Source organism: Poromitra crassiceps (genome assembly GCF_964638095.1).
Source record: "Poromitra crassiceps genome assembly, chromosome: 8".
Classification (NCBI taxonomy): Eukaryota; Metazoa; Chordata; class Actinopteri; order Beryciformes; family Melamphaidae; genus Poromitra; species Poromitra crassiceps.
The window spans coordinates 33,954,860-33,982,364 of record NC_139629.1 but is presented as its reverse complement, the minus strand read 5'-3'; the positions used below and the strand labels follow the sequence as shown (position 1 = coordinate 33,982,364).

At 44.5% G+C, this 27,505-nt stretch overlaps 3 protein-coding genes across 3 annotated transcripts; 1 reads left to right on the top strand and 2 right to left on the bottom strand.

Annotated features, from left to right (window-relative positions):
* Nucleotides 1–1,121: 1,121 nt before the first annotated feature.
* LOC310781460 (acidic mammalian chitinase-like) lies at nt 1,122–10,996 on the top strand (the record flags this gene model as incomplete). Its single annotated transcript, XM_083642099.1, has 11 exons — nt 1,122–1,146; nt 1,237–1,263; nt 1,468–1,672; nt 1,756–1,812; nt 8,245–8,410; nt 8,517–8,641; nt 8,746–8,869; nt 8,970–9,155; nt 9,245–9,367; nt 9,516–9,648; nt 10,636–10,996. 11 exons carry the CDS (start codon nt 1,122–1,124, stop codon nt 10,938–10,940), a joined length of 1,476 nt encoding a protein of 491 aa, XP_083498225.1. The 3' UTR covers nt 10,941–10,996.
* Nucleotides 10,997–11,140: 144 nt separating this feature from the next.
* On the bottom strand, nt 11,141–18,774 carry LOC310781457 (N-fatty-acyl-amino acid synthase/hydrolase PM20D1.2-like; the record flags this gene model as incomplete). Its single annotated transcript, XM_083642096.1, has 13 exons — nt 11,141–12,274; nt 12,402–12,501; nt 12,617–12,782; nt 12,883–12,954; nt 13,066–13,144; nt 13,232–13,293; nt 13,396–13,471; nt 14,074–14,193; nt 16,158–16,291; nt 16,425–16,511; nt 17,090–17,325; nt 18,335–18,421; nt 18,555–18,774. The coding sequence occupies 13 exons, from the start codon at nt 18,772–18,774 to the stop codon at nt 12,145–12,147; spliced, it is 1,569 nt and encodes a 522-aa protein (XP_083498222.1). The 3' UTR covers nt 11,141–12,144.
* A 1,511-nt stretch (nt 18,775–20,285) lies between these two features.
* On the bottom strand, nt 20,286–27,505 carry lemd1 (LEM domain containing 1; the record flags this gene model as incomplete). The annotated part of the gene is made up of 8 exons (XM_083641178.1): nt 20,286–20,607; nt 21,655–21,728; nt 22,144–22,398; nt 23,987–24,196; nt 24,430–24,494; nt 24,589–24,735; nt 25,700–25,820; nt 27,311–27,505. 8 exons carry the CDS (start codon nt 27,503–27,505, stop codon nt 20,286–20,288), a joined length of 1,389 nt encoding a protein of 462 aa, XP_083497304.1.

Below are 27,505 nucleotides of genomic sequence, written 5' to 3'. Positions count from 1 at the left end.
GCACACGTTCTCATTCTTATTATTATATTATCTCACACTTCTCATTACAAATATCATATGTGGACCTCTTGCATCTGACTGTCTCTTCTCTTTCATCCATGTATCTATTCTTGCGTGCGCCAGTCAAGTCATCCACCCACAACTGTGGTATATTGTGAATGTCAGCGTTCAGAGAAGATAAGACCTTGATCTTACCAATAGATTAATACCAGAGCAGAGAGCTCACCTAGGCTAAACTTTATCTCTATACTAAAACCTTTGTTATTTGTTCATGGGGGACTTTCACTCTGAACAGTGCAGCTGGGTCACATGATCAGATCAGAAGGTGCGGTAGTCTCATGACAAACAATAGAATGCTACCTTTGGCTTTTATTGACGAGTCTCCCATCTAGTTTGGCAGGTACAAATAGTGGACCTCTTGCTCCTGACTGTCTATTCTCTTCCATCCATGTATCTATTCTTGCGTGGCGCCAAGTCATCCACCAACAACTGCGGTATATTGTGAATGTCAGCGTCCAGAGGTTTCGGAGACGGAAGAGGTGAGTGAGTGTAGTGGTGGACCATAAAGCCTTTATTGTTTAATTAAGTGTTATGCCCATGGGCCGCTGTTCATGTGTTATGGGTCGCTGACCCAGGGTATTTTCTTGTATTATTTTAATTTTTTCCCCAACGACCGAGCCAAAGGTGTTGGGCTGTCTACGATTCTCTGCTCCTTTCATGTCCCCCCCCCCCCTCTCCACTGCTCTGATCTCCACTGCATTGCAAGAGGGGAACCTGTCCTGAGGAGGAACACCGTTCCCCCTCTTGTTCTCGCCGTTCCCTCTCAACGTTTACTCTGGGAACTCCATTCCCAGGCGTTCCCACACATTTCCATCACTGCGTATATACACATCTCTTTTATATCACATGGTACAGCAGCTCCTGATGATGACATGACGACTCTCATCATGAGATTGTGACTGAGCTTCTGTTGATTTAGTCGGTGCAGCAACAGGTTCATGACACAAGCTTGGAGTCATATGATTTGTTCCTGGTTGATGATATCATAGTTTGTATGTGTGTCCTCCCCCTCCGCCCACCCTCATGTGTCTCTATTTTTACCATTTCAAGGCGGTAACACCATGAACAAGCTCATTCTAATTGCAGGTAAGGCACATTGCAAATTGATTAAATACATGTTTTCTTTTCAAATTGAACCTTAAAGCCTACTTACCAACTGAATTTGTGATTTTGAAGGTCTCTGTTGCACCCTTGGCAGCTTGGGTGAGTTGACAAATTGCATCAACATAATACACCGTCTTATCAGCAACTGCACAGTCCTGAAATGTTACATGCTGTTAAAATAAACAGGGTCATTAATTTAATGATTAATTGTTAGTTAATTAATAATCATTAATAATTAGATTAATTATATGAATTATAATTGATTATTCTTCAAAATGTAACATGCTTAATCTTCCATTTCAGCCTCTTCTTACAGACTTGGATGTTACTTCACTAACTGGGCCCAATACAGATCTGGAGATGGGAAGTTTATGCCTTCAAATATTGATCCAAACCTGTGTACCCACCTGATCTATGCCTTTGCTTCAATTAATGATGTCAATGAGCTGGTCACCTATGAATGGAATGATGAGACACTCTACAAATCCTTTAATGGACTCAAAGACAGGTCAGTTCTTTACACCAAGATTCAGTGTGAAATGTGATGAAGTTATTATCATTGCTGAAAACTAACTTTGAATGTTTCCATAGGAATCCTAATCTCACAACACTGTTGGCAGTTGGTGGCTGGAACTTTGGCACAGAAAAGTGAGATGTTTTAACATTAGACACAATATATCAGAACATTTCAAGGATAAGGCTGGTGGTGTTTTTTTATGTGTTTCTTATCGTCAAAAAAATTATATGAAAATAACAAAATCAGAAATGAATTTGTTTTGCTAACAAGTCTCGTCCGTGTAGGTGATGCCCAATGAAGCCATGTCTGTCTCAGTAGCCATAGAACAACTCTACTGTATAAAAAAAGAAAAGAAAAAAGATTAAAATCACATCAAAGAGCCATGCCATAAACATCATATTTCATCACTGCGATGCACTGGACCAGACGGACTTAATAAGCCATAAACATGTTTTCCATCTCAGAAGTTCCGTAGCACCGAATTCGAAAATAGTCCCCGGTGTAATGAAGAATTTGTTCCCATTTGAGTTTGATTTGGTAATTGCCATGACTTTTCATGGTAGCAGTTTTTTCTTTTCTTTTTTTTTACTGTCTTTGTGAGCTTTGTGAGTTTTTTATCTTACAAATGTCAATTGGAGCCAATGATTTCTGGTATGAAGGCTAAAAAGGGAACGTGGGTAGTCGGAAAGCAATGGGAGTAGAGCCAGAGATGGGCAGTATTTTAAATTTTGGCTGGACAGAGAAAAATAAGATGTAATTTGTATCAAAATACTTTCAGACCTTGTATTTTGCGTATTTTAAATACATAAAATACATTTTATTCTCAAATTGACACATTTTAAACATTGACGCAGGTTTAAACCGTGGAGTAAAAAAAACGCAATGTGAGATGTAAATGGTCTGCATTTATATAGCGCTTTTATCCAAAGCGCTTTACAATCAGTAGATAGTCTACATTCACCCATTCATACACCTGCCACGCAGGGTGCCTACACACCATCGGGAGCAAGGAGGGTTAGGTGTCTTGCCCAAGGACACATGGGAGGGAGCGGGGATCGAACCGCCAACCCTTGCGTCATTGGCCGACCCACTCTACCTCCTGAGCTAAAGCCGCCCCTGTCACTTCTACTCCGCCTCTGATTGGTTGATTGGCTCAGAACAAACTCAACCACAAATCAGAGGCAGAGTAGGGTGAGTCTTGAGTCGGACACTCGGACTTCACATCACTTCGTCTAAACTAGTACTAGCCACAGGATTAGCAAGTTCTGCTCACCATGAAAGCCATACTGCGGCAACTTTAAGTATACCATGGTTACATGCTACTGAAAAGTCACATTTTGTGGTGGAATAAATCATGTTGCTGTATTTCTATATTGTTAAATAAAGACTATATACTGTATGTGACAATTTACTGACACTAGGCAGAGCACTTGATTGATTCGCTCGCTACGCGGGCTCAGTAGCTCGGCCGCTGTGCGGCCTCACCCGCCCTACAGCTCGCATACACAGCTCGGCTGCTGCGTGGCCTCGCCTGCTGTATTGGCATACGCAGTGCACAATTGCTCAACTTCGCATGCCTATGACATCATCAGTGATGTCATAAGATGATTTTAGTCAATAATGATGTCACTGATGACATAAATGATGTCATAGCCATTGTGACATCATCAGTGGGCCAAAAATGTAAACAAACAAACAAAGTCCACTGGCTCCCTTTCATATGATGATGATGGTGGATGTGAAGTTGTGGGGACCTACTGTTTTTTCTAGATTTCAGTTGTATATACTATTATGATGTCAGATATCTATGGCTAAACATGATCACCTCAGGTTAACATGTAGAAATGCTGCCTATACTGTAAGTCAAAAGGCCTCACAGAAGGCCAGGGGCGTCATGCAAGCCAACATTCTGAGGGGCCGACATTCGGCAGCGACCAAAGGTCCCCGGCTAAAACATTTCGGTGGCGACCTAAGGTCTGAATAGATCTGCAATGATTCAATCAGTCTGCCCGGATAAAGTGTGCTGAATCCATTCCATTGTATTGTGATACATTTTTTGAGCAAGTATTTGTAATCTGTATCAAAATACTTTTGTATTTTGTATTTTGTATTTTTGCCCACCTCTGAGTAGAGCAACCGCAGTTGATGTTATTATTATAGAATTTGTTGACGATAAGAAATGTATTTAAAAACACCAGCTGTTAAAACCCTTATACCCTGCGGGTCCACCCAGCCGGTGCGAAGCAATAATCGCGTAAGTGTAATTTGGAAAATCCTGGAGCGAAAAGTGTAAGATTAAGCACAGGTTTTTTTTATGGTTTATTATGGTAATTCACGTTGAAAAAACTAGAAAAACATCGTCCTGGCACCCAGAAACTCAAATAATCCTTAAACGCCTGCTAAGGTCCACCGGCACGGTCATTGACTTCCATTAAAACCGCCTTTTTGAGACCTCCAGGAAATTCTTACAAAATTAATGTATTTAATTTTTTTCAGCGGGCATCCTGTACCAAATACCTTGAAATTTGACCTTAATATCTAACCTTGGGGTTGATTGAACATTTGGTTGAGTTACAAGGCTTCAAAATCCATTGCATAGTTTTCCCATTGACTTCAATGTTAATTTTGCAAAAAAACAAAAACAAAAAATTCGACTCCCAGCCACTTTCCCCAAAAATAATTATTTTTCTGATCTTACACCTCTCAGTTCGACTCAAGACATCAAATTTGTAGTTTCTATTGTGTTTGCCCCCCCCCCCCTATTTCCCCAGCACATCACACAGCACAGCACAGCAACCAATTACATGGAGATTTACATGAAATATACCCTGCAGTTATCAATCATGGAAACATGGTCATATGACCTGGGAACGCGGATTTTCCGGTGCAAACTAATGATTTGAAGCTTGGCCCTTATTTGATTCCATAGGATGAAGCTCATTTGTGTTTCTTGTGAAAACTAGCTGGAAGTCGAAAATGGGCAGTTTCATGTTTTTTTTTGTAAAACTTACCTAGTTGAAACTACATCGTATCTCCGCGCCCGTTCGTTCTAGAGACTCGTGACGAGCATTTTCGGAATCGGCGTCAAAAAGTGACTCTAGATGTGTAATCTTGTCGCGATCCATGCCGTTCTAAGAGGTTTCAATGACTTCCGCGTTGAGACACGCAAAAGCGGCGAGGCGCAGCGGGCCACAGTAACATCCGATGCCCACGAAGGAGCGCCTTGGGCGGCGGAGGCGGTCAGAGCGTCATCCATGGAGGCCAGTTCTGTGCTCCCTCGCTCATGGCCTAAATGCTGTCGTTCAAGCGTGTGTTTTGAGCCGGATGTTCAACTACGCATATGAGGTGGGAGGAATGGAATCAGGAACGGATATGGATCGATAAAAAATAAGAAAATTTTTTCATTCTCAAATACACTGCTACCGCATGCGCTAGGACGTGTCATCAGTGATGTTATCTGGGGTCGTTAGGTGTTTCGGGTCTGTCAACATCATACACCCTCGCCCAGTAGACCCAGCCGAGGCCAATTAAGACCCCGACTCACGTCCCAGAAGCCGCTACGGATCAGCCTTCCTACTCTATCTGCAACGTTGCCCGCGGGAGGGGTAAAAAACCCAATCCGCTGCAATAGAGCTAGTGCTACGCCGCAGTATTGGCCCTTCGGTGCATGGAGGATCTAGGCTCTGTGGGTTTCTCCCGGCCGTGCTCCTCCTTCGTCTCACCAGACCCCCCTTATGTCAAAGGCAATCCAGAGGCAGAAAGGGATGCCTCAAGGACGCCCCAAGAGGGCCTGTGCGCTGCACGTCATTTACCTGCGTCGAGCACCTTGCTCTAGCCTGGAGGACCCCAGGCCGCGCCGATCTTGCGCAGATTTTCAGGAGGCTAATCCGTAGCGTTTATGGATTTCTCCCTCACGAGAGAGCCAAGATGGGGTGCTAATCCCATCCCGTACCGGGTTGCCGTCTCTCCGGCCGTCAACTGTCTCTCCAGCTCGTCACCAAACTATACTTGGTTGTCACCTAGTCTTTCCTAAGTGTCACCGGCCAGAGGCAAGCCAGGATTCTACATTCTCAAATACACTGCTACCGCATGCGCTAGGACGTGTCATCAGTGATGTTATCTGGGGTCGTTAGGTGTTTCGGGTCTGTCAACATCATACACCCTCGCCCAGTAGACCCAGCCGAGGCCAATTAAGACCCCGACTCACGTCCCAGAAGCCGCTACGGATCAGCCTTCCTACTCTATCTGCAACGTTGCCCGCGGGAGGGGTAAAAAACCCAATCCGCTGCAATAGAGCTAGTGCTACGCCGCAGTATTGGCCCTTCGGTGCATGGAGGATCTAGGCTCTGTGGGTTTCTCCCGGCCGTGCTCCTCCTTCGTCTCACCAGACCCCCCTTATGTCAAAGGCAATCCAGAGGCAGAAAGGGATGCCTCAAGGACGCCCCAAGAGGGCCTGTGCGCTGCACGTCATTTACCTGCGTCGAGCACCTTGCTCTAGCCTGGAGGACCCCAGGCCGCGCCGATCTTGCGCAGATTTTCAGGAGGCTAATCCGTAGCGTTTATGGATTTCTCCCTCACGAGAGAGCCAAGATGGGGTGCTAATCCCATCCCGTACCGGGTTGCCGTCTCTCCGGCCGTCAACTGTCTCTCCAGCTCGTCACCAAACTATACTTGGTTGTCACCTAGTCTTTCCTAAGTGTCACCGGCCAGAGGCAAGCCAGGATTCTACATTCTCAAATACACTGCTACCGCATGCGCTAGGACGTGTCATCAGTGATGTTATCTGGGGTCGTTAGGTGTTTCGGGTCTGTCAACATCATACACCCTCGCCCAGTAGACCCAGCCGAGGCCAATTAAGACCCCGACTCACGTCCCAGAAGCCGCTACGGATCAGCCTTCCTACTCTATCTGCAACGTTGCCCGCGGGAGGGGTAAAAAACCCAATCCGCTGCAATAGAGCTAGTGCTACGCCGCAGTATTGGCCCTTCGGTGCATGGAGGATCTAGGCTCTGTGGGTTTCTCCCGGCCGTGCTCCTCCTTCGTCTCACCAGACCCCCCTTATGTCAAAGGCAATCCAGAGGCAGAAAGGGATGCCTCAAGGACGCCCCAAGAGGGCCTGTGCGCTGCACGTCATTTACCTGCGTCGAGCACCTTGCTCTAGCCTGGAGGACCCCAGGCCGCGCCGATCTTGCGCAGATTTTCAGGAGGCTAATCCGTAGCGTTTATGGATTTCTCCCTCACGAGAGAGCCAAGATGGGGTGCTAATCCCATCCCGTACCGGGTTGCCGTCTCTCCGGCCGTCAACTGTCTCTCCAGCTCGTCACCAAACTATACTTGGTTGTCACCTAGTCTTTCCTAAGTGTCACCGGCCAGAGGCAAGCCAGGATTCTACATTCTCAAATACACTGCTACCGCATGCGCTAGGACGTGTCATCAGTGATGTTATCTGGGGTCGTTAGGTGTTTCGGGTCTGTCAACATCATACACCCTCGCCCAGTAGACCCAGCCGAGGCCAATTAAGACCCCGACTCACGTCCCAGAAGCCGCTACGGATCAGCCTTCCTACTCTATCTGCAACGTTGCCCGCGGGAGGGGTAAAAAACCCAATCCGCTGCAATAGAGCTAGTGCTACGCCGCAGTATTGGCCCTTCGGTGCATGGAGGATCTAGGCTCTGTGGGTTTCTCCCGGCCGTGCTCCTCCTTCGTCTCACCAGACCCCCCTTATGTCAAAGGCAATCCAGAGGCAGAAAGGGATGCCTCAAGGACGCCCCAAGAGGGCCTGTGCGCTGCACGTCATTTACCTGCGTCGAGCACCTTGCTCTAGCCTGGAGGACCCCAGGCCGCGCCGATCTTGCGCAGATTTTCAGGGGGCTAATCCGTAGCGTTTATGGATTTCTCCCTCACGAGAGAGCCAAGATGGGGTGCTAATCCCATCCCGTACCGGGTTGCCGTCTCTCCGGCCGTCAACTGTCTCTCCAGCTCGTCACCAAACTATACTTGGTTGTCACCTAGTCTTTCCTAAGTGTCACCGGCCAGAGGCAAGCCAGGATTCTACATTACTACAAATACTTACTTATAAATATAAAAAACAAGTACTAATATCAAGATCCATGAAAGTTAAAAAAATGCAAATTTGCAATTCTCAAAAGATGGAAGCCGGAATAAAGTAATTCTTCCGTGAAAAATGTGACCAATCCATAGCTATGATAATCCCACCACAGCGCCACCAGGTGGCATTCATGGGAAGGGAAAAAAATAATATTTTGTGTTTTCTACTGAAAATTTTATTGTACAGTAAATACAGTAAACTGGCATTTGAGGGGTTAAAATTCAGTAAGCATGAAATGTTGATATGAGGTATGAGAGATGAAGTTACCAATGGATAAGAATCAATAAAAAATAAAAAAATAATTAATTAAGACTATCAAAAATAAGAATTAATATCAAGGTCCATGTACATGGACCAGCAGGCGTTTAAGGGTTAGCGGATTAGCAGGGTACAAGGAAATCAATATGTGCATAAATCTTTTAAGAACACTTTTCTCTGTTCAAATGCTCTCCAGATTCACTAAGATGGTGTCAACACCAATCAACAGAAGCAAGTTCATCCAGTCCTCTATCTCTCTGCTGAGAAAACATGGTTTTGATGGGCTCGACCTGGACTGGGAATACCCTGGAGCACGAGGAAGCCCTGTAGTGGACAAACAGCGATTCACACTATTATGCAAGGTTAGATCCACAATTCTTCTTGTTGGATAGTCACCATCAGAGATACATATTTATGCCATATAGGTATGATGTTGAACACATGAGACCATGTTTCTACATTGTATAGGAACTCCTAGAGGCCTATGAGGCTGAGGGAAGAGCGACTGGCCGTCCAAGGTTAATGGTCACTGCTGCTGTGTCTGCTGGGAAAGGAACCATTGATACTGGTTATGAAATAGCAGAGCTTGCAAAGTAGGCTACACCAAAGTTTCATTGTCCACATGATTTCCATGAGTAACGGGTGTGACACCCGGTGTCAAGTGTTGGTGAACTTGATCTCATTTCCATTTTCTCAGGTACTTGGATTTCATTAACGTGATGACGTATGACCTTCATGGCACCTGGGAGAAGGTCACAGGACATAACAGCCCCTTATACAAGGCATCCCATGAAACTGGAGACCAAGTTTACTTAAATACTGTAAGAGATTCATATTTTAGCTACAGGAATGCATTTCTGTCAATTTAGAGATGTTTTACTCTCTCTTCCCCATCCAACTCTATTTTTTCTCTCCTTTCAGGACTTTGCCATGAAGTATTGGCGGGACCAGGGAACACCTGTAGAAAAGCTGAATATGGGCGTTGGTACATATGGACGGACATTTCTCCTGTCCTCACCTGAATCCAGTCAGGTTGGAGCACCAGCCAGTGGTCCTGCAGCTGCGGGCGAATACACCAGGCAGGCTGGCTTCTGGTCCTATTATGAGGTGAAATTGGCAGTTATGCATCAAATGCATTTACCTCTGTGGATTTTAATGCATTGCATCAAAATGTGATATCTGACCCCTCTTTTCAGGTCTGCACTTTCCTTCAAGAGGCCGGGTCCAGTGTCGAGTGGATTGAGGATCAGAAAGTTCCATACGCCACCAACGGAAAAGAATGGATTGGATTTGACAACAAGGACAGTATTGAGACTAAGGTAGTCATCTATTCCTACAGAACTATGACTTGGTAATTCCTCTGCCAGTGGCCAGCTGTACACAAGTACAGCTACACAGCCTCAGATACAGATGCAGATACATAGACATAGATTCAACTGTTGAAGTGCTTTCTTCTTATTCACGCAGGTCCGTTACCTAAAAGACAACAGGTTTGGAGGAGCCTTCATCTGGGCTCTGGACCTGGATGACTTTGCCGGACAGTTCTGTGGACAGGGCAACTACCCCCTCATCAGCCACCTGCGCTCTCTTCTGGGTTCAGGTAAAACAACTTGGTTCTGAAAGTGTCAAATCCTATCCATCCTATCTTCAAGTTGGTGAAATTTTTAATGACCGATATTGCTAGTTATATCCTTTTTTATGTATTTCAGCTTATCCTTAATTCTTCACCTTTTACTCCACTACATATCCCCCCAAGCATCTTAGTTACAAAGTGAAATCAGAAGAAATGGGCTAGCCTGCAAGCAATCAGGTTTGGCGAATCAGTTCTCCTAGTTTGCAAGTTACGTTAATCACGATCCACACGCCATTCCAGTTGGTGGCTGTAATGCAACATAACATTGTTTGTCAACCGCTATAAAACTCAAGAAGAAGAAATAGACTTCCCCTCAAGCCTAGGCATGTCTTTTGCTTGCTTTTTTAAAAGCAGCATTTACTTGTACTTTTACTTTCAATACATACCGGTAAGTACATTTAATATCAAGAAAATTATGTAAACAGGTCAATGGGCCACTTCCAAAAGGACTAACCCAATGAGTGAGCTGGAGCACACGAAGTCACTTAAATAAATTTAATAAAGGTACAAAACTGACGTTTCGACGCGCACTGCGTCTTCTTCAGAGTCACTTGACTCTCTTAAATTTATTTAAGTGACTTCGTGTGCTCCAGCTCACTCATTGGGTTAGTCCTTTTGGAAGTGGCCCATTGACCTGTTTACATTGTTTTGTCCTGTTCTGAGAGCACCGACCTCCCTCTGTGGAGGGGTTGAAGCGCAGGAGATTCCTTCTACAGTGTTATTATCAAGAAAATTACTTTTGATACTTAAGTACAGAAAATATCAGCTACTTTAAAGACTTTTACTCAAGTAATATCCTAATGAGTGACTTTGACTTTTACCAGTCTTTTTCTGGGAAGATATCTGTACTTTTACTCAAGTATGGCTTTTGAGTGCTTCACCACTGACCTTCGGTCACCTTTAATTACAATTTCCAGAATACTTCAAAGTTCAAACTGACTCTCACTCCTCCAGATCCTCCTCCCCTTCCACCTACAACCACCCCAAATTCAATGACTCCATCTACAACCAAAAAACAACCTGCAACCACTCCAAATCCAAATCCAGTGATTCCATCTACAACCAAAAAGCAACCTGACACCTCTACCAGGCCCACCGGGGGACCTGATAACTTCTGTGCTGGAAAGGCAGGTGGGGTGTATGCCAAGCCTGATGCTCCAGGATCTTTCTACAATTGTGCCCATGGCATAACCTGGATCCAAAACTGCCAAGCTGGCTTAGTCTTTAGAGACAGCTGCAAATGCTGTGACTGGCCTTAAAGAGTCACACATCATTCTACTTTCCATAAGATGTCATAGCTATGCTTTATATCATAGCCTCGGTTTATAATATGTTATGTCCCACTGTACCTTAGTATGTTCTGTATGTGTCCAAGTGTTACTCTGTTATATTGTCATGGATTTTTGCCAAAGACAAATTTCACCTCTTCTCGCATCTATTGTTTTCTTTCGCATCTTATCATATCTTATCACATGTGCATTACCAAAAAGTGTAATGTTAGGCAATTTCTTGTGATTCATCACTGTTGAAGAAAGCATGTGACATGTCCTTTATGCTTACAATTCAGACAATAGAACAGAGATAGGAACACATTTATTTTATTGTCAAGCGCTCTTCCTGTTAATTCATTTTAATCAAATGTACTCAAGTGTCTTTCACACGCAGACAGCAGAATTTTCACAGGGAAATGATACATTTGAAAGGTTCTTTTAACTTTTTTGCAATGGAATAAAGTATGTGGATGAATTCAAGATTGCATTAGTGTACTGTGTTGTGTTCAGAATTAAAGAATGTAACATATACCCCATGAAAATAAATTCCTACAAATAAAATGATAAATTGTGCAATTTTTCAGCAACGCGTCTCACGCTCTTGTGTGCAAATTCATATTACCTTTACACCTCATGATTCATTTTCAACATCAATAGTGGTTGTCAGTGAAACTATAGCATTTTATTTATTTTATCTTATTCATGCATAAACAAAAGACTAAATAGTCCAATGTCATTGTTTCCACAGGAAAAAAAACTGGCTGCCTGTAATCTTAGCCAGAACTTGGATCTGGCTATGCAAAAGCAATTTTTTTTTACAAACAATCATTTAAAGTATTTTCTTTTCACATAATTTATAATGAACTACGTATGTTCTTACATTATCATCTATTATACAGTATTATCAGCAACCAAAGAAAACTTTGACCATCACAACCCAAACAATAAATTACCATAAAAAAATGCAAATGGCTTCCACAGAGTTGACCAGTGATCATTTTTCCACATCAAGGCCAACACAATATGTTAATTAAAAAATAACTTAATAGTATTTTAGCAGAAATGACAGGCCATTGACCAGATTGTACCAGATTGTATCTTGTTGTATCAAATTACAAAATGACAAAGGTGCTACTAACAGCCACTTTAGCACAGGCTTAGCATTGCACTCGTTACCAATACCGCCTCTCCCTTACAGCTCATGAACAGAGTTGTGGGGATCAGGGAGCTTCTGAATGTCACAGTTTTGAATCAAATTGAAGTAAAATACGACCAGCTCCTCGTAGTTCTTTTTACAAATCCTTTCATTGATGCCATGGAACCTAAGAAAAAAGACAAGACTGACGTCATTTCCTGCCATACTGTTCCAGTTGAATGTCGGCTTTATCTTACCAATAGATATACCAGAGCAGAGAGCTCAGCTAGGCTAAACTTGGCTAAGACTCTTACCTCTGAGCATCACCTGGTTTAAACCAAGTAGGGGCAAAGCGATAGGTGTTATTGGTCAGCTCTTTGAAGTGACGGCTGTCTGTGTTCCCAATACATATACCTGCACATTCAAGACAACATCAAAATACGTCACTCAGGCATAATATGAATTAGAACTAAGAAACACAAGGAGAACTCATTTTGTATGCCGCCACATCGTGTATTTGCTTTCTTACCTGGGGCGACTGTAACTCCTGGAAACAGGTCCAGCACAGTTTTCTTAATGATCTGGAACCCAAAAGACTCGTCATCATAGGAGCTGACAGGCAGAGGGTCAAAGCCATCCACCAGCTCCATCTTCACCCGCTGGTCCCCCACCGTAGACTGGATGAGATCCAGGACCTAGACAGCAAGACAACACACATCGTGTTCAACTAAGAGTATATCCATGGTGAACACTTTATGAATTCTTAAAAGAGGAGACTGAGATTGCTGCACCCACCTCTTGCAACGACTGTGCTGAATGGATACGTAGATTCACATAAGCCTCAGCAAGGGAGGGGATGATGTTCACCTGCGAGGAGGCAGACCATTTTGAGTTTCTTTTCAAAGCAAAATGGAACTGCTTGCTTTTATTTTACATTTCTTGTCAATTACGTTTCTTTTTCAGAATTGCTCGTTGTACCTTAACCCCTGCGTTAAACATGGTGACCGCCGTGGTCGTCCTCACAAAAGCATTGGTGTCTGGTCTTCTCTCCATTACCCTGCAGCAGAACAGGAAAAATACTTATTCATTTATTCCAACGGTTTACGGGAGAAATCATGCTGAATCCATTGTAGGATCTAATTACCTGCCAAGGAGTGGGGAAAACAGCCACAAATTCGACATGATGAACTTCATCGGAAGCTTGAACTGTCAATACAAGTCAAAGAATCGGTAATAAAAAAAAAGACTGTAAGGAGAAGTATGACCTGGTACACACAAAATAGTAGGTTAGGTGCCCCAGTGTCTTACCTTATGCGCCAGGTGTTCAAAGGTGCCACGTTCAGGCCCGTGACCAAATAGCCTCGGCATGGGGTTCTCCTCTAGTCTGAAGAAACCGTGTGAGACAGAAAACGTAGTGCATTTTGATTAACAACACTTGTTTTTAGACAGCCTTAAATGGCAAGAATGGGGTGGAACACGCAAAAACGTAGTCCGGGAGAATAATTGGAATACATAAAGAGGCCATTTACACCTGGCATTAACATGCCTTTTCTGTCATCAGATTGCAATCAGATTGTGCTTGACCACTTGAAAGTACAGGTGTAAACGCCCCCAAGACACATTGAAGACGGATCGCAATCTGATCGGCCAAACCACCTCCGGAGGTGGTCAGGGACGCATTGTGTACACATTGAACACAAGTGTAAATGCAATGTGTCCTCTCAATCTGGATACAGCAACTGTATGCGGATTGAGAGGACACCCATTTTGGGTGATCAGATTGCAATCAGATCACCCAAAATGCATGCTAATGGAAGGTGGAAATGAAGTCAGGCGAATGTGGTCAAGCACTATCTGATTGCAATCTGATGACAGAAAACACATGTTAATGCCAGGTGTAAATGGCCTCATAGGGAAGTTCAATGAGTTTAGGATCTTCCAGTAGATTGAAGTGGATGATGATTCAGAGAACTTGGATCATTTCACCTTTTGACCGCTGCAGCCAAGATGCCAATGCTGCTCTCCCTGGGAGGCATGGAGGAGTGACTCGGGACCATAGACACACTCAGCTTCACTGTGGCCTGGCCCTTCTCACTGATCCCGATCCTACACAACACAAACAACGCTATGTCACGCTATAGCACTGGATACGCAACACATCACCCACATTTGCTATACAATGTAGAAACAATAGTGACATGCATTCTACTATGCTGCTAGCCAACAAATGATGTTTGTTGAAAGACAGAGGTAACTGGGAAAACATGATTTCTGTTGTGATTACATTACATTACGTCATTTGGCAGACGCTTTTATCCAAAGCGACTTACAATAACACACTTTTTGTCAGCAATATAGCAATCAACTATGGAGCACAGTCTATGACAACTACAAATCCTGAAGGAACAGTGGTACGAGTTTTAGTTTAGGATTTTTTTTTTTTTTTATAAATAAAGAGAGAGAAAGAAGAGAGAGAAAGAAGTTAGATCAAGAAGGGCCCAGGTGGAGCCTGAAAAGGTGAGTCTTTAGTCTTTTCCGAAAGATCGGCAGTGATTCAGCAGTCCTGACCGAAGGTGGCAGCTCGTTCCACCATTGGGGTGCCAGGGAGGAGAAGAGTCGAGATCGGGATGAGCGACTTTTGAGCGCCCGTAGCGAAGGAGGAGCGAGGCGCCCTGCACTGGTAGAGGAGCGAAGGGAGCGGTGAGAGGTTTGGAACCTGACCATAGATTGCAGGTACAGGGGAGCTGACTGGTGTACTGCCCTGTAGGCCAGTACCAGTGTCTTGAATTTGATGCGAGCTGAGATGGGAAGCCAGTGGAGGTCCCGGAAGAGGGGAGTGACATGAGAGAATTTGGGTTGGTTGAATACCAGACGGGCTGCAGCGTTCTGAATGAGCTGAAGCGGTCGGATGTCGGTGGCAGGTAGGCCAGCCAGGAGCACGTTGCAGTAGTCCAGGCGAGGGACGATAAGTGACTGGACCAGGAGTTGAGTCGCTTCTCTTGTGAGGAAGGGACGGATTTTGCGGATGTTGTAGAGGGAGAACCTACAGGAGCATGCTGTCGCAGCTATGTTGGCAGAGCAAGACAGCTGGTTGTCGAGGATCACCCCAAGGTTCTTAGCTGTTTGGGAGGGCAGTACAGTGGTGTTGTCGATGGAGATGGAGAGATCTGTGAGAGGACAGTCTTTCCCTGGGAGGAAGAGAAGCTCTGTCTTACCAAGGTTGAGCTTGAGGTGGTGGGCAGACATCCAGTCGCCAATGTCCTTGAGACATGCAGAGATGCGAGCCTCGATTTGAGTGTCGGAGGGGGGGAAGGAAAGGAAAAGTTGGGTGTCATCAGCATAGCAGTGATAAGAGAAGCCATGAGAAGAGATCACATAGGCAAGAGATCTGATATAGAGAAGAAAAAGTAAGGGGCCCAGGACTGAGCCCTGGGGGACACCAGTGGTAAGAGGGCAGGCTCTGGAGACGGACCCTCTCCATAAGACCTGGTATGAGCGGTTCGAGAGATAGGAAGCAAACCAGGATAGTGCAGAACCTGAAATGCCGAGGTCAGACAGAGTGGAAAGAAGGATTTGGTGATTGACTGTATCGAAGGCAGCAGACAGGTCAAGGAGGACAAGGACAGAGGAGAGGGATGAGGCCTTAGCAGTGTGAAGGGCCTCTGTGACAGCAAGAAGAGCTGTCTCAGTGGAGTGCGAAGCCTTGAAACCGGACTGTAGAGGGTCCAAGAGGTCATTCTGGGAGAGATAGAGAGAAAGTTGTTCGGACGCTGCTCGTTCAAGGGTTTTGGAAAGGAATGAGAGAAGAGAGACAGGTCTGTAGTTCTGAATAGCAGTAGGGTCAAGGGAGGGTTTCTTAAGCAGAGGCTTAGGATTATTTTAGGATTAGCTACAAAGCTAATAGTATGTTGAGGGCGGCATGGAGAGTGGTTATAATCCCCCTCCCTCCCCTGATATGTGAAGCGCTTTGAGTGTCTTGCAAGGCACAATATAAATCCAATAAATTATTATTATTATTATTATTATGATTATGATTATTATTATAGAGAAGAGCAGTGGTAGGTTCTCACAGAGCTGCAGGTCCCTCCAGGCCACTGATGACTCCGTCCAGTATGGCCAGGCCCTCGTCCAGGACAAACGCCAGCTGCACACCGCGCTGCTTCAGCACACGCACCATGTTCATGGCTCCCATCAAACCACCGATCTTTATTGAAATACACAAAGAGACAAAACGCTCAAATCTAATATTTCAACCCTGATTTATATTTTTGCAATGTCAAATAATATAAGTAAACGGGACATCAGTGTGTGTATTATGTCATAATTAGTTGGCGTACTTCTTCATCATGACCAAGGCCAATGTAAAATCCCCTGCGAGGTGCATAGCCCTTTAGCAGCAAGTACTCCAGGGCCTGGAGAATTCCCTGGAGGAAATAAAGTCTTCTAGTTAGACTGGCACAGGTATTTTATTCATGTTCATGTTCATGTTGGTTAGGTAAGTATGTATGTATGTATGTATGTATGTATGTATGTATGTATGTATGTAGGTTAGGGCTGTGAATCTTCACTGGCCTCACGATTCGATTACGATTAATCTGTCAACGATTCGAGTCGATTCGATTCCACGATGCATCTCGATACAGCTCAAGTATTGATCAATACACAAGTATTGCAGCTCCAAGTATCAAATCCTCAATTTTCTGTATTATTACTGCACATGGCTACTTTTTCATCAATTAATATAAGCAGTCAGATAAACATCAACTCCCTTTTTTACTTAGAAAGTGCTTTAAAATCTGAATGTCAACAGAAATTTAAACATAAACGATTCAACGATTCGATTCGATTCACACATCCGCATCGTGATGCATCGATTATACGATTAATTTTGACACCCCTAATGTATGCATGTATATATGTATGTATGTATGTATGTATGTATGTATGTATGTAATGCAAGTAGTAGTAGCAAGTTCAAACAAAACATCACATGATCACTCACCATTACAGACTGCTTGTCGTCAATGGTCCCTCTACCATAGATGAAGCCGTCCATTTCCTTGGCAGAAAATGGCGGGGCCTCCCAGCCGTCGGACTCGGAGGCGGGCACAACGTCCATGTGGGCCAGCAGCATGTAGGGCAGCAGCCCCGGCTGGGAGCCCCGCACCCACAACAGGTGGCTGTAGTCTGCCACCACTTCATGATCAACCAAGCCTGAAGAAAAGACTGTAGGGAAGGCTGACACAGGAAGACGTGCACATCATCACTTACTTCAGGCATTACCAATTTGACACTTTCTGACATGTCTGAACTTGTTTTAGCCGTACATTGTCACAATATTGACAGGTTTTGAATAAAGCACTCCAGAATTGTCAATTAAAAGTTCAACTTCATAGTAAGTAAAAAAATAATACTAATACTAATACTAGATCAGGTCCCAGAGAATGGGGACATTTTGAAACAATTGCTTTCCATTGAATGAGGTGATTCATAGTAGATCAGGTGCTAAGAGAGTGATTCTGCAAATTCTTCCTGATCATGAGTCTCAGCAATAGAAGACAATAAGGCTCTGTCTGTTTCTCTGTCCCATGTCCCACTGTGATGTCATAAATCCCACTGGGACATCACCAGTGATGTCATAAATCCCAGTGATGTGTGACAGAGTCTGGCTTCAGACCCCCGTCTTCAGCCATGGACAGCTGTATGTTGCCAGCTCCAGGACACGTGATCCAGCATCCCTGAAGTATGCCATCAAGGAGCAGCCAGAGCTGCAGGGCCAGCTGGGAGGCCGCATAGCGGGCGAGCCTAGGAATCGAGCGTGTGCCTAGTATATTATTATATATATAGTACAGTAGTTAGGGTGACTTTGGGGCTAGCAATAGCCATAAACAAACACACAAAAACAAACAAACACACGCACAGGCAGAGAGAGGGAGGGACAGTGAGTTGAGAGAGAGACTGACTTGAGTGAATAGCAGTAACGTTAAATATAATCACCACTAGGCTAGCCTGGGTGAACCAACCCAGCCTTCAACGTGACGTCATAGACTATGGTAGCTACATGGAGGTCACGTGGAGGGTACAATACTGTCAATAAACATGTTTAACAAAGTCACGTGGAGGCGGGGCTTACCCAGGCCAGAGCGACAAAACTGGTCCATCGGAGTGAATTGAGATGTCGCGACTCTTCTACATACACGGCTCTGACCCAGGCTAAATCATCACTATCCTGTCAAACCGTACCTACCTTTTCGCAGCAGCTTGTGAAACTCGACCAGCGCGGTGGTGTTGAACTCTGTCTGTGTGGATGACACGGTGGGAATCCGGATAGCCTCTGCATGGAGAGATGGTTGTCACAAATGAGAAATGACCAACAACTACTAGACCTTTCTTTCAGAGGTCAGCAGGTGCAACTTGCTTCATGGTGTCAAGCTTCATATTTCTGTAAGAGCGACTCAAAAAGCAACCTTTCAAGTTAGCAAGAAGCTCCTCTCTCTGACGCTGCTGTATGTCAGGCAAGAGGTTGTTTGTCTTCTCCCACTGTGCAAGCTGAAGTCCCACATTCACGTCCAGCGAAAGTGTCCTGACAGAGGCGATGGTAAACAACACTATGGTAATAATTAGTAAGCTACAAAGAATTATCTTTACAAACTTCCATACGCTGAACCTTGGACCACGGTCTGTCATTTTTGCCCAGCTGACTGTGTCTGACAGCGACACTCATTCGCTGGCTGACAGTCGGTAGATTGCGCTGTGGATTGTTATGTGACCGCCACCTGCTGGCCTGAAAGGAGAAAATCATTACCAAACAAACCCCCGTAGAAAGCATTGATTAGCCTGGTGTTGGGGTCGTTAGGCTGATTTGGTACACTTTTTGTTCTGTTCTTTTGTTTAATGTAGTTTGTGTTGTCTAGCTATAAATTATTGTTTTAACTTTTACTTTGGCATATGACTCCCCTCATGTGTTACTTCCTTGATCCAGGTTGTAACATATGAGGGGAGTCATAGAAAACCTATTTATTAACTAAAATGCAGGGAAAACAACTCGACAACACAAACTACACTAAACAAAAGAACAGAACAAAAGCCGCATCAGCGAGGAGGGGAGACTGAATGGTCTGAACGTCTTAAACCGAGTGCACCCAATCAACAACCCAGGGCCGGGAGAGTGGGAGGGTAACTTGTCATGTTTTATTACGGAAAGTGTATGGAACCCATGACCAAAATAGTCAAAACATTCTCTCATTGTGTTATTTATGATCGGAATTCTATGAAAATTTTAATTGCCCTTTTTACAGAGGATCCGCTCAAGGATCCTGCATTTCCTCATGCATTATGAATTAGCACACAAGCAGCCCTATAAGAAGCAAAACATCCTTTATTGAAACATGGTACAAACACAAAAATATATATATACTTAAACACACAATATAAATATATATATATATAAAGTTATAATCCATAAGATTTCCATCTAAATGTCTGTTAAGTCACCATCTATCTGGTAGTGAGTTAACACAATGGTGATTGAGCCTATGACCCATTGATGGAAGCCTTAGCATTTTCAGTATTGCAGCATTTATGAACTTGGTGTCTGTGGTGACACAGGGTGGGCGGAGCTAACACAGGTTCACAGGGTGGGCGGAGCCAACACAATAGACTCACTCTGTAGGTTACTGTACGTTCCGGACAACTCTTGTGTGAAGTAGGATAGCACGCTACTTTTATACGGGTGGTTACTATGGTCGAACAAACAGACTAATGTCATAACGCTGTTTGGATCTTACGTGCATTTACCACTCATCGCCATTGGTGTCACCCAAGAGAACAAAACTGAAATCTTATGAATTATAAATTTAATTTAAACAGTAATACCCCATCTGTTGAAATTGCATCATCACACCAGACAATTAGGTTAGGAAATAGAAAAAGGAACCACATCCACTTATAAATACTAAATTTTAGAAAATCTTCCAAAGTCTATCAGTGAAATCTATAAAAATGTAAAATTGGATTGTGTGTTCCCACAGAGTCCCATAACACTGTCAAGTATTTAAACGCAGAAGTGACAAGAAGACTTCCCTGAACATATTCAAAAACAACGTCATCCTGGCCTGCTGGCTTAGTAAAAACGGAACAATTTCGCCCCCAAATAACCACTCGGCTGTAAGCCACCAGAGGGTTACAATGAACCAGAGTTACTCCTGTGCAGAGAGGGGGTCCAGCCCTGGTGTGTCCTGAGTCTCCGCCTGTGGCAAAAGCCCCTGCTCACCGTCTGACCCCTGGCTCAGGCTGTCCAGTAAGGCCACAAAAGGATTGTAAGAGTTGTCCTCCACACAGGCATAAATGAGGTAGATGACGCATACCACAATGAGGAACACAGAAATCTGGATGTAGATGGGGACCAGGCGGCGCTCCACCTCCCGTCTCTGCAGGGTGGCGGGGCTGAGAGGGGTGTCTGGGTATTTGAACTGGACCGGTCTCCCCGCTGCACCTTTGATAGGCCTCCGACGGGTGGCGCTGGAATACAACAGGATCAATGGTATTGATATACAAATCCACATTTTGGTCAAATACGACAGAAAATAGTGTGCGAACAGCCAATTCTTTACAACGACAACACGAGGGAACTTAATCAATGTGCTTCGTCCCCTCGATCTCATGGTTCACTGGTGCAATGTACACTCACCACTCGCACCCAGTAAGCTGAATGTGTTTTTTGTATACGTATGGTCTAGTGCAGGCATGTCTAAAGGCCGGCCCGGGGGCCAATTGCGGCCCATGGACAGATTTTAAGTGGCCCTCGGCTTGTCTCTCAAAATATACTGGCCCTCTACACAGTATTGGTTAATCAATCAAGTTCAATTTGCATTTTTTCCATTCACCTAACGATGACAGCACTATCATACAGTTTGTAGACAAGCACCAAGTAGGAACAGCACAGGCAGAACTAATGTTTTCAGATGGTGAACAAGATCCTTAGAGTAGAATTGTATTTTATGTCTGTTTTTTTTAAATAAGCGATATGATGCGAGAAGCAGTTGACCCCCCCGGTATTTTCACATTATCTAATCTGGCCCCCATTCAATAAAGTTTGCCCACCCCTGGTCTAGTGTCTACTTGACTGTCTTCCACCGCTCCCATGGCATGTACCATACAGTATGAGGTTCTGTTGTCCCTCTACCATGTGTGTCATTATATAATGTGCTACTCTGCAGGTTTATCTGCCTCGGCATCAACACTAGCCTGGGTAAACCCAGCCTCCACGTGACCTCTATCTATGTGCTATCAGTCACAAGTCTTGTGACTGATAGATAGCACATAGATAGAGGTCACATGGAGGCTGTGTTTACCCAGGCTACATCAACACCACCAATTCAAACCCCTGTGCAATTATTGTAGTTTGCTAATACTATATATATATATATATATATATATATATATATATATATATATATATATATATATATATATATATATATATATTCTGATTCAACAACCGCTCAAACTAACACTGAACAAGTTATCATTGGCAGATTGTGATGCTCAGGATATCATTATACTCACTAGATGCCTGTGGGCGAGGGCACAGCATCTGGAAACATCTCCTTGAGCACATCTGGCACAGGCTCCTGCGGAAGCTAGAAGAGAAATTGGAAATTCTAAATTATTAAAAATAAAAAAATCCCAACCGCCAGTCACCAGTGTGCCACAAAGAGGGAAGCCCAGCCTGTCAGGTGGAAAAAGAAAAACGGGTGATGGTTCATCTAATGCGCAAAGAGCACCTACTATAATGGTTTATTGTGCAAGAATGTTAAAATATTTCCATTATTCAAAAGACAATATGGCCTCTTATTTAACAACCAGTTCAGGCGATGAAATAGTGACAGCGTTCAATTTAGTGGCGTGAGTTTAGTATAGAAACAGACACACAAACAGTTACACATCAGCCACCAAATAGAGTGTGTCCGGCAGACTTTGCACATGCCCCCATCACGTGAGTGATCAGAACAATGTAGAGGAAATAAACCCAAGTCAGAAAGAAGTTGTGTGTGCCTTCTTTTCCAGTTTGTACGGGAGGGCCTTGGGAGCGCTGCGCAGGGATTGGTCCTTCATGGTGGGAGCGCAGCGCAGCGATTGGTCCTTCATGGTGGGAGCGCAGCGCAGCGATTGGTCCTTCATGGTGGGAGCGCAGCGCAGCGATTGGTCCTTCATGGTGGGAGCGCAGCGCAGGGATTGGTCCTTTATGGTGGCAGCGCAGTACAGGGATTGGTCCTTCATGGGATACTTGTCCGCCTTTGGCCTGTCAAGCTAAGGAAATGAGACGCACCCGACACGATATGCTCCAATTACTCGACATTCTCCTTCTCAACCGTGTGCACCCAAATACAGCGAGGCAGACTGTGCCTGCCTGCCTGCCTGCCCGGTCAACTCTTTGACCGCCACCAAAGTTTGAGCCGAGAGTAAATATATCACCGAGATATACGACGGCACCACTGACCCTGTTGGACTGCAGCCAAGGTTCCTGTATATGATCACTCAGCCCTCTCTCCCGGCCTGCACCAGGAGAGGGAGAGCTCCGACTCTCCATCTGTTAAGAGTGAGAACGTACATCACAGTCGGCACCCCAGCAGCGCACACTCACAACGCCCCGATCAAACACAACGGTAGGGGCAATGCTGAACAAAGGTCGGACTGCGTGGAACCAAAAACGTATGGGTCTAACTTGCCTCTTTGACCATCTGTGTGATGCTGAAGGTCCGAGAGGAGGACGAGCTGGAATCGTGGATCGTAATAGACTGTGATGCAGATGGAACCAGTGGGGGGTTAGTGTTATTGACGCGTTAACAGAACAGAGTTTTGTGTGTGTGTGTGTGTGTGTGTGTGTGTGTGTGTGTCAGAGATGCTCACAAGTCATTTTTTGCAAGTCCAAGTCAAGTCTCAAGTCTCTTATGGATGAGCGTTCTATCATCTGCTGCATGCCATCCTGTCTGCTTAGAACACTGCATAGCTCAAACTAAGGAATTCAAAGCATGCACTGTATTATCCTCACTGCTTTATCCATTAGCATACAGGTGCAGTTGATTGAATGACATCAGTAGAGATTTCCTTAATGTTAATGCACCAAAAAAATACAAATAAAAAATAAAGATTGTTCACCAGTCCCAAACCTTCAAGTCCAAGTCACGTCTCAAGTCTTTGAAGGACGAGTCTCAAGTCACGTCTCAAGTGTTTGAAGGACGAGTCTCAAGTCAAGTCTCAAGTCTTTGAAGGACGGGTCTCAAGTCAAGTCTCAAGTCACTGTGTGGGTGACTTAAGTGCGACTGAAGTCCAAGTCCCAAGTCCCCATCTCTGGTGTGTGTGTGTGTGTGTGTGTGTGTCTGTGTGTGTGTGTGCGCACGCGCGTGCGCTTAAATTTACCACCCAATCATTACACCAGTGTCAGGGAAGTGAGAAAATTATGACCATGTCTATAAAACAAGATATCCCATGGCCACTGGCCAGTGCAGGGAGAACTTTATGGAGTTACTCTGTCAGTCTAAGCCAGAGGGTCTCAAATGTTTTTCAGACAAGGATCCCTTACAAGATAGAAAATATACTGGGGAGCCCCTCCTTCTGATTTGTGATTTTGGGCTTTTTGTTTCCACGGTAACGTGCTTGACTTTTAAATTGATAGGTTTGTTAGATTAGAATGTAATCCATGAACCATTTTAGATTTAAAGCATACAATATTTTGGTTGAACTATGAAGCTTTTGCACACTTATTTTCCTGAAAACCTTTCGCAGACCCCCTGGCAAAGTGCCACGGACCCCCATTTGAGAACCACTGGTCTAAGCACTGGACTGCCTAGATTCAGAATTAAAGATTGAGAAGAGAGGTAGAGTAAGATCTGCATACCCCTGATCCTAATCCTGCGGGTCGATCTACAGAGGACGCTCTACTAAGCCCAGTGGGAATGTGCGAGCTGCGACACCGACTCCACTTTGACGACGACTCGACCACATTCCATGCATTCCTCTTGGGACTGGGTTCCCAGTGTCGAGGTGCACGGGCGCGCTGAAAGAGGCCGGTGGCAATCCCATCAAACACACCGGGGGGAAGGAAACGCTTTTTCCAGAGAATGGGCACTTTACAGTTACAATCTATGACCACTGGGTGGCACTGCAGGGAAGACTTTATCATCCAGTCAGTGAAAAATGGACATGTGAGAGAGTGAGACAATAAAATCCAAGTCCTGTTTAGATGCAAACATCAAATAGGTGATGTAAACCCATAATTTCACCCAATTCAATAAATAGGTACTATTCATAAGGAATAAATCATTCTAACAATTTACTCACCTCGCTGATCTCTTGCTTGTTCTCTTGTTCCAACTGTGAAACGGTTTCTTGTCCTTGTTCTGTAACTGTAAAAGTCATAGAAAATAATGAAATGTTATATGCAGATGATTATCTGGATACTAGCCACATGAGGACAATCTAAAGCGGTCATGGTCATACCGGATTCTTCCTTCTCCTCTTCCCCATTCTCCTCCTCCTCTTCACTGTCAGAGTACAGGGCGCCGTCCCCCGTACCATTTGGTCTGTGCTGGACATCAGGCTGAAGCAGTTTCTTCAGCTTCTTCTCATACAGGGCCCTGGTGGAGGCTAGCACAGCACAGACAAACAGCCACCAAACTTTAGCTAGCTGGTGGACCCTGGTGGAGGCTAGCACAGCACAGACAAACAGCCATCAAACTTTAGCTAGCTGCTGTTCTCGAGACCTTTAAACCAGGGGTTCCCAAATGATGTGCCCTGAGGCAAGTCCAGGTGTGTCTTGGGATTTGGTGACAACAACCATACATTATTATTGCAAATATAGCCTAAAGAACTATACACAAAGTGGGTGTGTTGCTGCTTTGATGTAGTAATTTTACAAAGTTTCAAGGCAGAAACACAGCAGGCTAGCTTCGCTCATAATGGAGCTACTTCATAGAAACAAAAATGTCAGCTCCGCGGCTCAGTAAACTGCTATCTTGTCGGGAAGGGGGCTAAATAACACTCTAAACAGTAAACATAGGTTAAATTTTGGTGAGGGAAAACTATTTCAAAGGGGCCCCATGACCTCTCAGCTCAATTTATCTAAATTTATCTGACGAGTCTCCCATTTACAGATAAGGTAGCATTTTTCAAAGCCTGGCATTAATAACTTGTGGATTGATTTCTTCTGTTGTTGTTGCTCATCACATTTATCTCAACAAATGTGTTATGCATGCAAATACTTCTGATGAGTAAGGGAGGAGAAAATGTTGGCAATCTACTTTTGGGAATTTTGCCAAAATGTTTTTGTATGTGGATGGATTATTAATTCCCCTTATGCCCCAGTCCACATGCTCTGTTAATGAAATAAAAAATAGATATAATATAAAAAACATATAGTGAAATACATCATCTTAGTGTCGTGTGTTGATCAGAGTTGTGATTAAAGGGTTGGGTGGGCCCCGGAAGATTTTCACATTTCAAAGTGGGCCACAGCATCCTTAAGTGTGGGAACCCCTGCTTTTAGGGTCATCAGCATCTCGCTCAAACCAACAAATACAGTTGAGTTCAGTATTATTTTGAGCAACCTCACCAACAATGGGTCCAGCCTTAAACCCATGTTTGAGCAGCATGGCCTTCAGCTCATCATCCGTCAATCCACCAGCATCCAGCATCTCTGGATCCTCCTCTGGATTCTCCAACATCTCCTTTTCCTGGCAGAAGAACATGATCAGATCAACCCTGATGATGAAGCCAGCTGAGCTGTGGAAACGGTTTTGTTCGTGTCTCAATAATGATTGCATCGGAGCTAGGAGTGTGCGGCTACTTCTATCATTTTCAGAACAAACATTGCCCACAATATCACAAAACAGAAAATGATAAAGACCCTCATTAAAAGAAATTCCACTAACGAGTGCTGTTGAAAACATGACAGACTGGGGTTTGAATTGAATGCCAACAGTTCAAAGGCATAATATGAAATGGAAGCAAAATACAGCTGAAGCCTCTGAAAAAAGGGCTGCTTACATAACTTAAATTTCCATCTAATCAAGTCTAGTCTACTACTATTAAATGTCCCTATTCTGATACACAATGAACAACCTGAGAAGAATAGTTTAATAAGGTGAAGGATGGATTATGCAAATCTGACTTGCAGCCAGGCCTATTCTTATTTTTTAATTCTATCCTGATCAAGCAGTACGGTTCATTTCGAAGTGGAGCCGATGCCAAACCAAAATAAACACAATCTGCCCAAACAGACGGTCCTTTTTCCCCATGACAACAACAAGACATCAACACATTTAGACTTGAAGTGCGTGCTGCTAGCAGAGCTCCTCCTCCTGGCACAAGTACTGTAAATGAATGTGACAGGTGTGTGAAGAGAGCAGGCAACATGGCAGCCACTCACGCTACACAGAAACGTCACATGAAAACCTATACCAACCATACAGCTGGTGGTGGCGGCTCAGAAGTGAATGAGACCACATACAAAAGCAGGCTGAGAGAGGGACGGCTTGGTGGCAAGAGACCCAGCTTGCACGCCCCCCCCCCCCCCCCTTCGCGCACGCACGCACACACGCACACGCACATGCACACACACACACACACACACACGAAACCAGCGTGGTCAACTTCACAGCTGCTGACCTTGCAGGGTATCGGTTCAAATATATACACAGCAGCTGCAAAGGTTATATCTTGGATTGTGCTAAGAGTCAATGAAGACAACATGGTTTCTTCACCAACCGATCCTGTTCCATGGTCCTGTTTTAACATCCCAGACATCTTTTTACTCAGAATGAGTATGTCATGAATGATTTAGCCTACTTTGGACAAGATAGACCCTTCTCACGGGGCCATTTTGTGCCGAAAAGGCAGGGTAAACAGTAAACACAGGTGCAAGCAAAACACTAATGAGGGTTTCAAACTGCCATGATTGGAATTTGGAAACCCTCATTAGTGTTTTGCTTGCACCTGTGTTTATTCTGCCTTTTCGACACAAAATGGCCCCCGTGAAAAGGGTCTATTGTTTGTGTTGGGGTGTCAAGTGCCCGATCACTTTGCAGAGGCCATTCGGCTATGCAAGTTAAGTTACAGTAATTTTGCAGAATGCACCAGCCTGCACATCTCCACATTGATTCTAGAAGGGAGAAAATACACTGGTGCAAAACACCAAAAGTGTTCTATATCAGTATCAACTCACATCGACATCTTGCGTTTGATCCTCCTCGTCGCTGGAGAAATCGGCTGCATTTTTCTGATCAATGTGTTTCAAATACAACTCCACATAGACCTCTTTTCTGCTCTCCGCAGGTGGCAACGCGACGCTGTGGGCAATCAAGTCCGACTTCAGCCTCGATTTCGAGAGCTGAGCGGGGTCCTCCACGAACACCGGCAT